General features: G+C 45.2%; 2 protein-coding genes across 2 annotated transcripts in view; one reads left to right on the top strand and one right to left on the bottom strand.

The window, feature by feature from the left end:
• Window positions 1–14,186, top strand: part of DEAF1 (DEAF1 transcription factor) — a 164,059-nt gene that overhangs the window by 64,411 nt on the left and 85,462 nt on the right. The gene's annotated exons all lie outside the window — the stretch shown is intronic.
• The window catches only part of EPS8L2 (EPS8 like 2), a 113,265-nt gene that overhangs the window by 78,607 nt on the left and 20,472 nt on the right, over window positions 1–14,186 (bottom strand). Inside the window, exons 2-3 of the mRNA XM_006263685.4 lie at window positions 4,564–4,627; window positions 3,250–3,305 (exon numbers count right to left, since the gene is read on the bottom strand). Of these exons, the coding sequence (XP_006263747.1) occupies window positions 3,250–3,305; window positions 4,564–4,607 (100 nt within the window). The 5' untranslated portion in view covers window positions 4,608–4,627. The remainder of the gene's footprint in view (window positions 1–3,249; window positions 3,306–4,563; window positions 4,628–14,186) is intronic.

The following is a 14,186-nucleotide window of genomic DNA, read 5'->3' as shown; positions in this document are numbered from 1 at the left end:
CAATGGCCTCAAGCTGCAGCAGAGGAAATTTAGGTTGGAAATTAGGAGGAATTTTCTGACCGGGGGGGATGGTCAAGCATTGGGACAGGCTACCTAGAGAAGCTGTGGAATCTGTATCCCTGGACATTTTCAAGAGCAGGTTAGACAGACACTTGCATGGGATGATATAGTCAGGGATGATCCTGCCTTAAGCAGGGGGTTGGATTGCATGTGCTTGTGAGGTCTCTTCCAGCTCACTATTTTCCTATGATCCTGTGAACACCCAAATGGTGACTGTTTAGTAATGATACAACACAGTAGGTTATATCAGAGACTGGATGCATTCACCTGGTTGGTGGACATCTGTCATAATAGGACAAAAGCTTAATAGGTGAATGGTTTAAAATGGTGTTATTTTCAACTTTTAGGTTGATCTTGATTTTAAGATGAGACTGAAACAAGATGTGTTATTGATTTACTTTGGGTATTTAAGGCTAAAGCCTTTCCAAAGCCTGCCTCCATCCAAAGCTCCACATTCTTTCAACATGTGCTGCAACTCCAACACGTTCTGTGTTTTCTTGTTCATTTTAAAGGGCACGAGTCCTTTTAAACTGTATAAAAGATCTTTAATGCAAATGTCCTAAGAGTTCCATGCATTTGCCTGTCCCTTTTTCCGCTCTAGCTCATATCATTTAATCTCTGGGCAAGCAACCTATAGAGTTTAAACTCCCCCCACTCTGGTCTTTCTCCCTTGAATTTAGCCCACTTAAATTAGCCTACTGAGTGGTGCGGAGAGCAGCAAACTTCTCTTCTCTCTTTATTTCACCATAGTGCTCCCTTGCGCTTGCCTAAATTATTAATGATTACTTTGTTCAACACTTTATCCTCTAAGCTAAGTGCCAGGCCTTCCAGCAGCGAAGGTCACCCACAGTGGCACAATCCCAGGCTTGGGTCATTCCACAGGGACAAAGCTCCAGGCAAGCAGTCTGCAACATTTGTCACTGTCAAGTGACCTCAATCTCAGGCACCTGGTCAGTAAGCACAGTCACCTTACAGTAACAATATTTCAGGCAACCAAGAGCCAAAGAAAGATTTCCAATAGGTATAAACAGTTGGTCAAATTGCTGTTGCAATGCCTTGATAGTCTGTGGAAACCCAAGGTAAGTGAATTGCCAACATTATGGAAGGTGAGTGCAATGATTGCTGGGCTAGAAATTAGGATGTGAAATGAAATATCATCCCTGTTCTGTTCTGTTCCAGTCGGGTTCTTCTATTGGGTGCTTCTTGCTTGCAGCCTGATCTTGCTAACAAAATCAGTAAGAGTTCTGCTGGAAGGCTAGCAGGACCAGAAACCCCAGATAATGGTGAGAGCACCCCAAACAAGAAGCCTTCTTTTTTGTAGCTGAACAGAATGGAGGAAATCCTTGCCACTCAATCCTGTTTGTTCAGTTTATCACTGCATAAGGCAGGCCAGACCTACAGTTGTCATAAATCAGCAGAGAGCTATTAATAGTAATGATAATTACCATATTTGCCTGCATACACATATCTCCGAATAAGATACACACCTTGTTTTTGAAAAGGAAAATGAAGAAAAAAGATCTTTCCTTAAAAACATTGGTAAGGACAGTATTTTTCCAGGGGAAACACAGACAGCTACAGTAGAGGGGAAAAAGAAGATTGTGGCTGCTCTGTTAACTCCTAGCTGCAGGACACCACAGGGGTGCTGTTTGAGCCAAAACGCCGGACCCTCTGCTCTTCTTGAGCTGAGCTTTAGAACCTTAGAAATACAACACAATAGAGCCTGGGTGCATAGGCAGATTAATGCCCGGGCCCAGGGGCTCCTGCCTTGGTATGGACAAAACCAGCAGCTGGGCCAGGTGTGTGTGATGCTCAGCCGGACTGAGCCATGGCAGGGCAAGGGGCCGTCCTGGTGCTCAATCCACTCTGCATGTGCCCAGCAGCTTGGCACCCCAAGCACTGGCTCCAGTGTGGACCTGCAGGCAGGGGCAGCCACCGCTCCTACCCCAGGGTTGGGGGGCAGAGCATCCTGCTTTGGCTGCTGTTCCCACTGCACTGGCTGGGGACAGAGCCCATGGCTGTGGGGCAGAGTGTGGGTTGGGGGCCCTAGTCATGGGAGGAGGGGGCCCCAGGCCCCGATGAATCTTAATCCACCCCTGCCTGGGTGCCAGGGCAGAGGCTTCTGTTGAGTCAGTAACAGCTTCTTTAGCACAAGCCTCTACCCAGGAAAAGAGAGAGTGTCAACAGCGTCAGTGAGGGAGCCCCAGGTACTCACTGTGCTGCCCTGTATGCAGCAGCACAGTTATTTCTCTCCTCCTCTCCCACCTCCCCCTGGCTTGTGCAGCAAAAGTTGCTTTTACCTTATTTCCGTGCTTAAATTGCACACTCCAGTTTCCAGTAGCTTATTTTTGGAAGAAAGTTTTGTTTTATATGCAAGATAATACAGCACTATTAATACTCAGCTTTTCCACAGCGCTTTTAAACTTCTGCAGATCCTTGCACCACTGTGGTGCTACTGTGGTTTATGGCATATCTGAAGCCTGAATGTTCTTTTGAAGCTCTTCTTGCCAGCTAAAAAACTGCACCTACTTTATAGACTTGGTCCTTCAAAAGAATCAAAGGGCACTCACTGACTTTTCATAGTACACTGAGTAGTTAAAGAATATAATCATTAATCTGCTAGTAACAGAATGGCTTTAGTTGGGCAATTTAGAGAACTTGGTTATCTGGCTACATCAACTAGAAAACCTTGGAGACATGCGTCTGTTCTGCACTCACTTATGTACACTAGCAAAATTAGTGTTGCAGTCATATGACCCAGAAGACCAGCTGCACTGGAGGAGCAATGTCAGAAGAGAGAGGCATTTCTGCTACTATGACACAGGCACCTATGAGCTTAGTATATAAGAAAACAGTTATCTTCTGCCATATAGCACGTATAGCAGGTAGGAGTGCATAAAAACTACCTTATTGGAACAGACCAAAAACTTGTCCATACCAAAGACATTCTGGCATATTGTCTCCTGCTGTGGCCTGGACTGGTAGCTTTTCTGGAAAGTCAGAAGCCCCCTAATACATTGGACAATGAATTATGAAGTGTCAGTTATAGCCACTCATCCCACACAGGTGACCCTCGCTGTACCACCAGGAGATATCAACAGAGAGCCAGGACACAAAGATGCCTTCATCTTCCAAATTACTAATTCTAATTTTACTCATCAGCTTAGTGCCTCAGGGCCAGTGACTTACCATATAAATCTTTTGCACTCAGTTTGGAAGCTCCATCTGCTTTGCCCATGCTGCCACTACAACACGAAAGAAAAGACAGACCCAATGAACAACAAATCTAAAGCATCTCTCTTTTGGATTCATGATGTGATTTTTTTACACTTGATAGTAACTCTGATCTGGAGTACCTGTCTGAATGACACATAGCACTGGCTTTCTGGTCTAGCTTGAATGAGTGTGGAGGAGTGGTAACAATCACTGCCGTGCCCGGGGAGCCAGATGCATTCCCTTCCACTTCTCCACACAGTAGTGGCTTGCACTGTAATGGGTTTGGGGGCCTTGCAGGAAGCTTGCTATTTGCCCTTTAGCTTTAATTTTTGAGGGGAGGGGATCTGACCAGCTTTCCCTTGATGTTTTATTTTCTCCAAAATGTAAGATCTTGCCTTTGCATTTAGTTGGGCTAAACTTGGAAAGGACACAGGTCTCTGACCTCAAGACAACTGATCTTCACCCACTTTTTCTGCCTTGGCTCTCCCAGAATCCTCTGGTCCTTTCTTGGCAGTAGGGCCTGATGGAACTGAGCTTAGCCTGAACATCTGGTTGCATCTCCATACAGGTATCAATGCTGTGCCCTTCTTTCTTACAGGCCTGCCTCGCTTCTGCAGTACAATCAACCAAATCCAGATTTTAGTCCTCCAGATGGCAGCTCTGTATTACCAGCTAGAGTACTTCATCATTTGTACTGTCCATTTCAGAGAATCTGTTAGAACCCACTTTCTCATACAAAGCTGTTATCCACATGTAGGGCTCTATTTAATCTGAATGTAGTACTGGGATATTCAAGTAGCAGACAGCCCATCTGGGTCCAGCCTCATTATAAATACTATCATGTCAATGGTATTCCTTACTAATATGGGGAATGCATGGCTTCAGGAAGGGGGTTCTAAGGGTGGTGGAGTGTGAGTTTATATTAGGGGTGGGCAATTATTTTGGGCAGAGGGCTGCTTACTGAGTTTTGGCAAGCCATTGAGGGCCACATGACAGGCAGCCAGGGGCAGATAAATATTAATTTTCTAAATTTTTAGGGGCCCCACAGGCCAGATACAATGGCCTGGCAGGCCGCATCTGGCCCACAAGCTGCATTTTGCTATCCCCTGGTTTATGAGGAACATGGCCACAGGTGAGCCTGCGGAGGCTGATGCTGACCCAGTTTTGAGCCTGTATGAAGGCCACATTTAAAGAAGTTTAATGAAACAGGTAGGAATAGGATGTCCCAATCTATTGCAATACACGGAGAGAAGTCATTAAAGCTTATGATGACAGTGAGGTTCTTACTTTGCAGAGCCAGGGTTACTGCTGATAGATCCCTTGAGGCTCATATTGCTCTCAGGACACGCAGCTGTAACAGAAACAAATGAGACACGATGAGTGATTAGAAAATTCAGCCTTCTGGTTATGTGACCTGATGAACTGTTTGTGCAACTGTGTGCCTTGCTGTGGGGTGAACTTTGTAAAAGGATCCCAGCCTCTCTTCCTGTGCCCACGACTGATGGTGCATGCAGGTGGTCACCTTAAGATGCACCCAGCTACCTTCCTGCACTCTCCCTACCCTCACCGTGGCACCAAGCTTTCTCAGATATAAACTGAGGGGTCTGATCTAGGATTAAATAAGAGCATAACTGGCCTCATTCTAGTGACCCCTTAGAGGCAATTTGAAAATGTGCATAGCTATGCTTTATGCCCCCCCATTTCCCTTATCTTTCTTTCTCCTCCTTCCCTTCTCTTTTATATTTTAATTTCTCTCTCCTTGTACTCTGCTTTCTGCACGTCCTTTCACAGCATCTGATGAAGTGAACTTGAGCTCACAAATTTGTGGTCTCTCTATATTTTATTTAGTTAGTCTGTAAAGGTGCATATCTACTCTGCCTTCTGATATGCTTTATTTAGTCATACACTCACCAATGATGAATGCCCTGGGTTATTTTTCATGTACATGTTTGAAAGTTATCTTGTCTTGGAAAATTATTGAGTGTTAGTACAAAGTGCCATATCAGGTATAAAGCTGCCTTTACCAGTATACTCTTCGCATAGCAAATGATAGCACAAGACAGATTTGCAAACACTATTAGCAATCCAGTAGATTACCACAAGGGACTCTGAATGTTCAGCCAGCGGTAGAGAAGCAGACAGCCCAGTTCAGAGATTTACCGCATGTGGGGAAAAATGCTTTACGAAAATTATAAATAAAGGGAGAGAGTTTGAGAATTATCCAGAATTTCCTTCAGAAAATAAAGCAGCCAGTTAAGGAAGAGCAGAGAGAGGAAATACCATATAACCATCTGGGAAGTTTTGTATCTTCAGAGATCGACAATGTTCCTCATGACCCTTCCATGTGAATGCAAAAAATAAGACAAAACAAAACAAAACAGAACAAAAAGATTATAATTTCCAGGCATTTTATTCACACTGCAAAATATTAAGAGTCATCTCTGTAGGATCTGGCCACTCAAGTGCCTTATTGTTTCTCTTGTGTGGGCTCAATCTTGGCCCCACTGAAATTGATATAAGATTATCAAAATTTGAAGGAATGTGCCTGATATCTTGACACACATCAGTTAAGTTAAACCAGTTCCAGTGCCCCTGGCCGTATTTATGAATTGTTTTGCAGCTCATAATGACTGCTGCTTTCTCACGTCAGTCCCTGCACTGCTCATATCTAATAGATTTCTTTTTGTAAAGTGACATAGGATAATTGGCAGAGGGAAAATGCTCTACTAAGCCCTAGTCTATTCTGTTCCTTTTAAGGCTGTTGATCCATTTTAGCCTCCCAGTAGCTGATCGAACTTAGGAACAGTAATGCTTTGTTCCTATATCCCTTTAAACCATCACATCCATATGTAGTCTTATTGAAGTCCCTTCTACTGGATTTAAGTGAGAGCAAAATTCAGCCTGGTGAGTTTGCAGCTTAGCTCCAGAGGTCCCCAAATAGAAATCCACATTGAGGAAAGTGAAGGGTAATGGAGATGGGCCATTGGTAAATGAGAGTGACCTTGGAAATGTTAGCATTTGTTTTCACCTTCATAAGGTCTGTCTACTTTTCCTGCCTCTGTTCAACCAAGGACCCTGCCCATCCATCTCTCATAGTAGCTGCCTTCACTTGCTGCTCCATTAGCAAATTCAAAATTGCAAGGGAATGGCTCAGTGTTGCACAATTATTCACAAAGAAGAAGCTGCATGGAGTTCTACAGAATCTGGGCCAGCTGTAAAATGAAGTGTTTTTTTTAATCTGTGCTCAATAACGGTGGCACGCCCTGGGAGTAGCAGGAGAATGTATAGGTGTAGCCGCTGTAGCTATCTGCTGCCAATTAGAATTTGCTGCTTGATGTGTGACCACAGTATACACATCAGCCACACGGTAAAGTCCCAAGTTCCTTTCTTGTTTGTCAAAGTCCTACTCACGCACAAACACTTCATAGATTCTCACCTGACCAAGTGTGAGCTCTACATACGTACCTATTGTTAGCATTCCAAGGGGAGGGAAAGGGGAAGGAAAAGTGCAGGTAAATTCTTCTTGAAGAAAAAAAATGTCATGAAGTATTTTAAGAGTGAATCATCAGACCCTTACCGCCTCTTCAGCAAGAGAGTGTAAATGACAGCAGACTGAGCAGCACATGCTACTGGCTTGCTCCACAATTCATCAGTCAATATAAGGCCTCCTCTTATGGCCCAGGTCTCCCCTCTACACACACAGAATGGGAGATGGGCATTGCCCTACAGAGCCAACAACCTAAGGGTGCTTCTACACGTGACACCATTAGCCTGTACAGGTGACGAAAATGTCACTTTGTGGGGCTTAATGGCATCACAGTGTACACGTGCAAGACTTTTGGGGTTTTTAAATGACTTTGCATTGTTGCGAACTAAACTACATCTGGATGTTTTTTAGTCTTCGGTGTTGCAAATTGCAATGATGCAGCTGTCAGCTCACCCCCCAGCCACGGGTAAAGGCAAGAAAAAAGGTTTGGTCTGCTTGCCGCTTCTGCCTTCAGTAGGCACCTGCTGAAGGCAGAAGCAGCAAGGGGCCTGATCTTTTTTTATTTGGTGGAGCCTGCCCACCTCTCTCGCGCAGCCGGGGGGTGAGATGCTGGTGGGCCTAGTGGTCCTGAGCTACGGGAGGCCCTGGTCCTTCTCTCCATGGTGGTGGCGTCCCCCGGGGCCACCCGGGCGGGCTGCTAGTGGGTTGGGTGCTGCCTCAGCTTGGGATTGGGGAAGAGTTGGATCAGGCCAGGTGCTGCCTCTGATGATGAGAGATAGTAGGTGGGCAGAGGAAGCAGAGTGAACACAAAGGGACAGCAAAATGACTGATTAGGGTAATAAACAGCTGTCCCAGCATACTAGGTGCTTAGCCACTGTACTGTATTTTGTAGGTGTAACCCATACAAAGACAGCATTTGTTTGCTCTGTTTCCTCTGCATGTGGTGTAGCCAGTACAGACTGATGAGTTTGCAGCTGTCTTGCTGATAACATACTGGGTTCTTTCACCCAAGCAGAGGAAGCATATGCATTATACAAACACTATCCCAGAGCTGAGTTATATAACAGATAAATTAGGCCCTTTCTACCCAACAGGCAATTTCACTAGTTGTTGGCTGATGCCTTGTATGTATTGTTATTATGAGTATTTATACTGGGGTAGTCCCAGTCGTGATTAGACTTCTCCCACCTCCACACACACACACACACACACACAGGCTAGGGACAGACATTCAAAAAGCCTGAATTGATTCAATCTTTGCAGGTTTAGTCTAACCTGGCTAGGCTGGACCAGTTTGTAACTGTGCAAACATCCCCTCTGGACTGAAGAAATGCAGGCACATGCCTGCAGTGACTCAGGCTAGAAGCCGGGGGGTGCTAAAGCAGCCCTTCCTTCCCTTCGACAGTGCTGAGCTGAGGGAGGGCATGGTCAGGCCCTGGCAGGATGCTCTTATTAGGGAGGGGTTCCCTTCTTCCCCTCTCACTGCTCCTGACCAGCCCAGCAGGAGTTGATAACAGCATTTAGCAGCCTATCAAGAAAACAAAAGCCTCTCTCATTTGTTCAAGCTCTTCTTTAACAACTTTTTCCAAGAAAGGAACATTAACAGCTGAAATGTTGATTAGCTCCAAAAAGCCCCGAGCAGACACTGTCCTGTCTGCTTTTGTCCTGTCTGCCTTACATAGACACCTCTCAGCATTAGCTAGCATATCACATGCTGGCTACGGTCCGTGCTGTGGGAGAGGGGAGGGGGAATCCTTGCTTGAGCAGGGAGTGGGAGGGGAGGGAGGGCAGGGGGAAGCCAGGCAGACCCTGCTGTGCCTGCCATCTGTGCCAGAGCTCCAGCCAGGGAGCAGAGGGGCAGGGCCAGCCCTGCTCTCTGGAGCAGACAGCCCAGCCCAGGGCTGCAAAGCATCTGGGGTGCTCGGGGACTCTGGTTTAAGTTAAACTAGGAAGGGGTCTGGGACAGACATTGCATAAACAGGTTTGACCCAGATCAGCTAAATCTGATACTACATTCAACCAGGTTTATCTCAAACCAGTATTAGCCCTTCTCAAACTAGTTTATGTGTGCTGAACGTCTGTTCTGTTACAGGTTTAAACTAGTGTCTGATCAGTTAAACTGGTTTATGTGTAATGTCTGTCCATAGCCATACTGATACTGTGAAAGAAAGAAAGAAAGAAAGAAAGAAAGAAAGAAAGAAAGAAAGAAAGAAAGAAAGAAAGAAAGAAAGAAAGAAAGAAAGAAAGAAAGAAAGAAAGAAAGAAAGAAAGAAAGAAAGAGGCACTGCAATACCGGGCCGATGCGTGGAGGGGCTGGAGCAAGCTCCGAGGCCCGCTCCCGGCACCAAAAATGCGTTTAATGCGTCGGTCCTCACATCGAGGACGTATCAGCAGAAAGAAAGAAAGAAAGAAAAAACAGGAAGCAAGCCAAGTGTTTCAGTGGAGATAAGCACAGATTTCCAGTCACTTGTCCCCATAGTTTTACCCAATTTATTTCTCTGCATAAATAAAATAATAATTTTGTTACTATGTAACTCTTGTCTGATTCCCCTCCCTTCTTTGCCATAAAGTGTGATAATGCTGCTAATACCTCTCCCTGTTACCTTAAAGGCCTTCTCTGTATTCAAACTTGCATTATGGCATGATGTGAAACTGGTTTAATTAAACCAATGCAAAGCCTTGTGTAGGCATTCTTGATTCACTTTGAACCTGGCCGATGTGAGTTAAACCCAATGTCTTACTGAAAACAGATACATGGGGTAGGTGGGTTTTGAATGATTAAACTGAAATGAGATAACTCAGGTTTAAATCACATGAGTTATGAGCCCGCATAGGGCTGTTCTGACTTTGAATACAGATCAGGCCAGAGACAAGTATGAGAGATTGGAGCCTGTTGGCTTCCTCTGGTTCTTTTCTCTGCATGGGTGTGTCTAGAAAGCGGCTGATACTGCAGCTGCCTCCAGCATTCACATTGTGTTCCCCTTGTTTTCATTTTGTTTGTTGCTCGTACTTTCCTGACCAGAGAGTTCCTGATATCTCTCTTGTATCTTCCTGATGGGTGCGGTTGCTTTCTTCATATTTTATGGGGTGTTATGAGTATGTGCTTGAGAAGAAACAAGAGGCAAATTTAGTAACACTGTTGTTGGTACACTCTTTGTCTAGCTCCATTGTTTCCTCCCTGGAGCTTTCCTTTCTTGTCTCCATTATTAAGAAATTATCTTTGGTTTGAAATCAGTATTGTGAGGTATAGTGCCAGCATCCTAGGGTTGTCCATGTGTTGGTTACAGTGGAGTGTTTTTCAGCCTGTCAGGTCACAAAAGAGAATTGTAGGAAGGAGATCTAGAGCTGAAAATTATAATGCAATCTAAAAAAGGGGTGTCAAACTCACCTGGTCCCCTGGGCCAGATCTAGATGTTGTGGCAGTAGCAGGGTGAGCATTGTCAGGGAACTGGAGGGCTTCATGCAACCATCACTCACTTCCCCACCTCTCCTCTCCTGCCCTCCCTCACCCACCCACTCACCCCCAAATTTCTAGAAGAGCCCTTGGGCTAGATGACATGGCTCTACAAGCTGGATCCAGCCCATAGGCTGTATGTTTGAAAGCCCTGGTTTAAAGCACAGGAAATCTCACTCCGCTACTCTCCACATACCCTTCCAGGGCAAGTATTCTCTGTCAGCCTCTTGAAGCATAAGCATGCACACAGACTGATTATGTAGCCTGGTCATTGTTACCCTTTATTATTATTTTTATAGCAAATATGCTGTCATTAAAAATGTTGACTTTGAATATGGATTCGCCAAGTTGAAAAACTTGAGAAACATTGGTGCAGCGTACAATAATAATCCCAGTGATTATTAATTATTAATATTGACCTATATCCCTTTTAGTGCCCTTCCATCCGTTGAGTGCTTTCAGGGAACTCAGAGCCTGCTGCTGTTCTCTCTTCCCCTTCCATCTCCTCTTTCCTGCTGCTGAATTTAGCAGCAGAGAAAGGAGACTGGATGATCAGCAGCAGCATGGAGCCTCCAGGGTGGAGTGAAAGCAAGAAGGGAGGGAAGGAGCAAAGAGCAACAGGCTCCACAGCTGCTTGACTGCAAGGGCTCTGGGCAGAGCCTGCATAGACCAGCAGTGATCTCATAGAGCTCATGGCACACGTGGAAACTCCCAGAAGCAGCTATGCTAAAGTGCTTGTGAGCTCCGAGAGGTCACCGGGTGTACAGGGTACAGCCAAAGCAGGGTGCAAACATGCTGGTGCCCCACCCTTGCATCCGTCTGTGGGCCAGTGCATGTGTTCATTGTCATAATGAATGAAGGGGCAGGGGGCTGGGCTCGAAGATCTTCCGAGGTCCCTTCCAGCCCTAATGTCTATAAGACTTCCCCACTGAAATGTCTCACTGGCAGGATAGTGCCTAGCTTTCTGGGCAGCACCCCATGCAGTAGTATGCTTTCCTAAGTGGAGCTGGTATATCATATTTGTCATTGAAGAGTTGTGTCAGTGAGAAGTGTCTCAGGGATTAATTAAGTCAGATCTACCTACCCTAAGCACTCTGAGTATTGCTGGCCCAGCCGCATTGAATTATGCTAAGTTATGGCTCTGTTCTATGGCATCATCAGGCAAACGGTGGGACTGAAGTTTCAGTGCAAGTGCCAGGAACACGTGGCCACTAGAGCGATGACCACTGGGTGTGTCTTTGCTTGTGCTGCCTGCTGTGCCAAGGAGTTTCCCCATTCCCCTTCAAAGGAAGTGAAGGAGCCAGAAGGAACAGATAGGAGAGATGCCCGGGGAGAGCAGGGATGGCGCCTCCCTGGACTGCTGCAAGGCTTCATTATTGAGTACATGTAAATTATTTCAGGATCCTGAGAGAACAGAAACTGCCAGTGCCAAGTGTTACTAGTGCTAAGGGCGTGGATGAGGATGAGAAGTTTGTGATGGAAACATTGCCCTGGGGGGCCTATGCAGGGGTAGGCCTGCTCTTACTCTGCCCATAGCTGAACATGCAGCCAATGTCAACAGAAGGCGTCAGACCAGAATGTTAGAGGAACCTGAATGTAAGAAACATTAGCTGTTGATCACATGATATTATCGCTCAAACTTCCCAGGATAACAAAGCACTTATAATATTAGATAGTGTTTTTCTGGTCAGAGTTACTGGGTTGACAGGTGTGAACAGCCTTCCTTTATCCACAAGAACTAAGAACAGCAGGGCAAACCTCTCTTCACTGTTTTGCCAATCCACTTCTCGCAGCGCATTGGGTATCCACCTGTAGTGATGAAACAGCATTATCCTTGTGTCTCAGGTGGCTGAGTGGGGCACTGCGATGTGCCCAAGGTGACCTTGGGGGAGTCTGAGCTAGTGTTGGCGGTTAAACCGGGGTATTTTAAGTCCCAATCCTGTCCTTTCAAGGTAAATCCACCCTCCTGTTCTCTTTGCTGGCACAAAGTGTAATATGTTAATACCCATCTACTACATATTGCTTCAGGATCACCAAATTATTTTACCCAGAAAGCCAAATAGCTGTTTGATGACATTACATTTCAGGCACTATCAGCTCAGATTAGATGTGGATCTGTGAACCAGAAATGTTCCCATCACCAAAAAATCCATCTGTTTCAACAAAAAGCAACTAAGTGAAGGGAAACGGGTTTCAAGAAAATACTGTCTCATTTCCCTTGGAAGACAGCTCATCAGCCGTTGCAACGGGAAACCAGAACCCTGAGATAAGGTGTTGGAAGTTAGACAGAGAAGCAAATGAGGGTCAGCTCTTATTGTTGTACAATCTCTTTATGACTTCAGGATCATGATTCTTTTTGGTTTTTAACACCATTTCTCAACTTGTACCTCCAAAAATTGTTCTCATTCACATGAGCAAATCAAGAGGGGTTGTGGTCCTTTTGAAGGGATGTTTTTAAATTGGATAGCCCCTGCTTTCAAACAGTGGTTAAAAAATAGTGGTTAAAAATATACTGGCCAACACTTCTTAAAATGCTTAGTGTCTTGGTTGCTTCAGTTTTGGGGCCATGACTTGGGCTATCTTAAAAAAGAACCTGACTTTCAGAAAGTACCAGGCACACAGCTTTCCAAAATCACCTTTTAAGGTGTCATTAGTTGGATAAACAAAGATGAAGGCACTCAAAATCACTAATAATTTTTGGAAGAAAGATCTTGGCCAGTGTGAAAGAACAAATGCCAATAAGTCTGAGTGTCTATGCCACCTGTATCTGTGTGTGTCATTTGGGCCCTCTCTTGTGACATATTAAATAGTGGGTAGGTCCTGTTAGGAACCAGGAACAAACACTCCCTGTTCTTCGAATGTTTCACATTGCAGAGATTCTACAGAATACAAACATGACGCTAAAAAGAATCCAACCCAACGGCTAGGTGACATGGGTCACCGGCAGCCATTAGCTTTGGACTTAATCAAAACTTAGCTAGATAAGTGCCACTGTCAGAATGTGACACAGCTCTGAGAAAGCCTTATGGTTGGAACAGAGAGGCAATCTATGGGCTTGTAATCTACATGTGGGAAACTGTAAGCAATTCTTATATACTGAAGGATTTGAGAATCCCATCTAGGCATCTCCCAACTGTCTCCTAGAACTGCATCCTTAAAGCTCTGAAGTGGGGGAAGAATAGCAGAGGGTTGAGGGTAGTAGCATGGAGGCTCTGGGGCTGCTCCAGGTTTGCCTCTCCTCATCCTCCAAAGACTATTCTGTTGTCATAGGGTATGGCCAGGCTCAACGTCAGGAGCTTCCTTATTCCTTCCTCTGCCAGCTCCATCCTGCTTGACATCATGTGTGCTGTTATGGTGTACACATCATGAAATCAGTGTCATAGGATCATAGGGGTCTAGCCACATGGAGACAGGATGTGGGACTCACGGTATTCACTGTACCCCAGCCAACATCATGTAACAACAGGGATACTGACAGGAGGTTGGCTCGAAACTTAACCTTGATCTCCTCTTTACAGTAAAAGAAGGGTGGGTCTGCCAACACCAAAATGCATGTCTGCCACAGGTTGTCTCCATCATTTTATGCTGCTATTACTCATAGCTGAGGAATTCACCAAAGAAACAAGTGCCCTGCTAACTAAGCTTCTCAGAAACAATAATAAACTCAGAATTTGTACTAATAAAAGAAGTTTCCTGATAGAAAGCTTAGGTGGGGTGGACTTCCCAGCATTGAAAGAAAACCACCCACATGTTCCTTCTGAGGCTGGGCTTGGTATCAACTGATCTCCTTTGGAGGGGGCATGCAAAGCTGCTGCCAGACTGGATTAGAGTTCCTATGGGTACAGCCCATGTGTCTGCTCTCCTTAATCCTGATCAACAGAGAAGGGTAAAGATGAAAATCCAGGCTTGAAAGCTGTTGGTAGTGCATTCAAAACATTAAGTAATACCACAAAGTCGGAGAGCTGGGCA

This window comes from Alligator mississippiensis, chromosome 2 (assembly GCF_030867095.1).
Source record: "Alligator mississippiensis isolate rAllMis1 chromosome 2, rAllMis1, whole genome shotgun sequence".
Classification (NCBI taxonomy): domain Eukaryota; kingdom Metazoa; phylum Chordata; order Crocodylia; family Alligatoridae; genus Alligator; species Alligator mississippiensis.
Note: the sequence above shows the minus strand (reverse complement) of the source record. Positions and strands in the feature narration are given on the sequence as shown.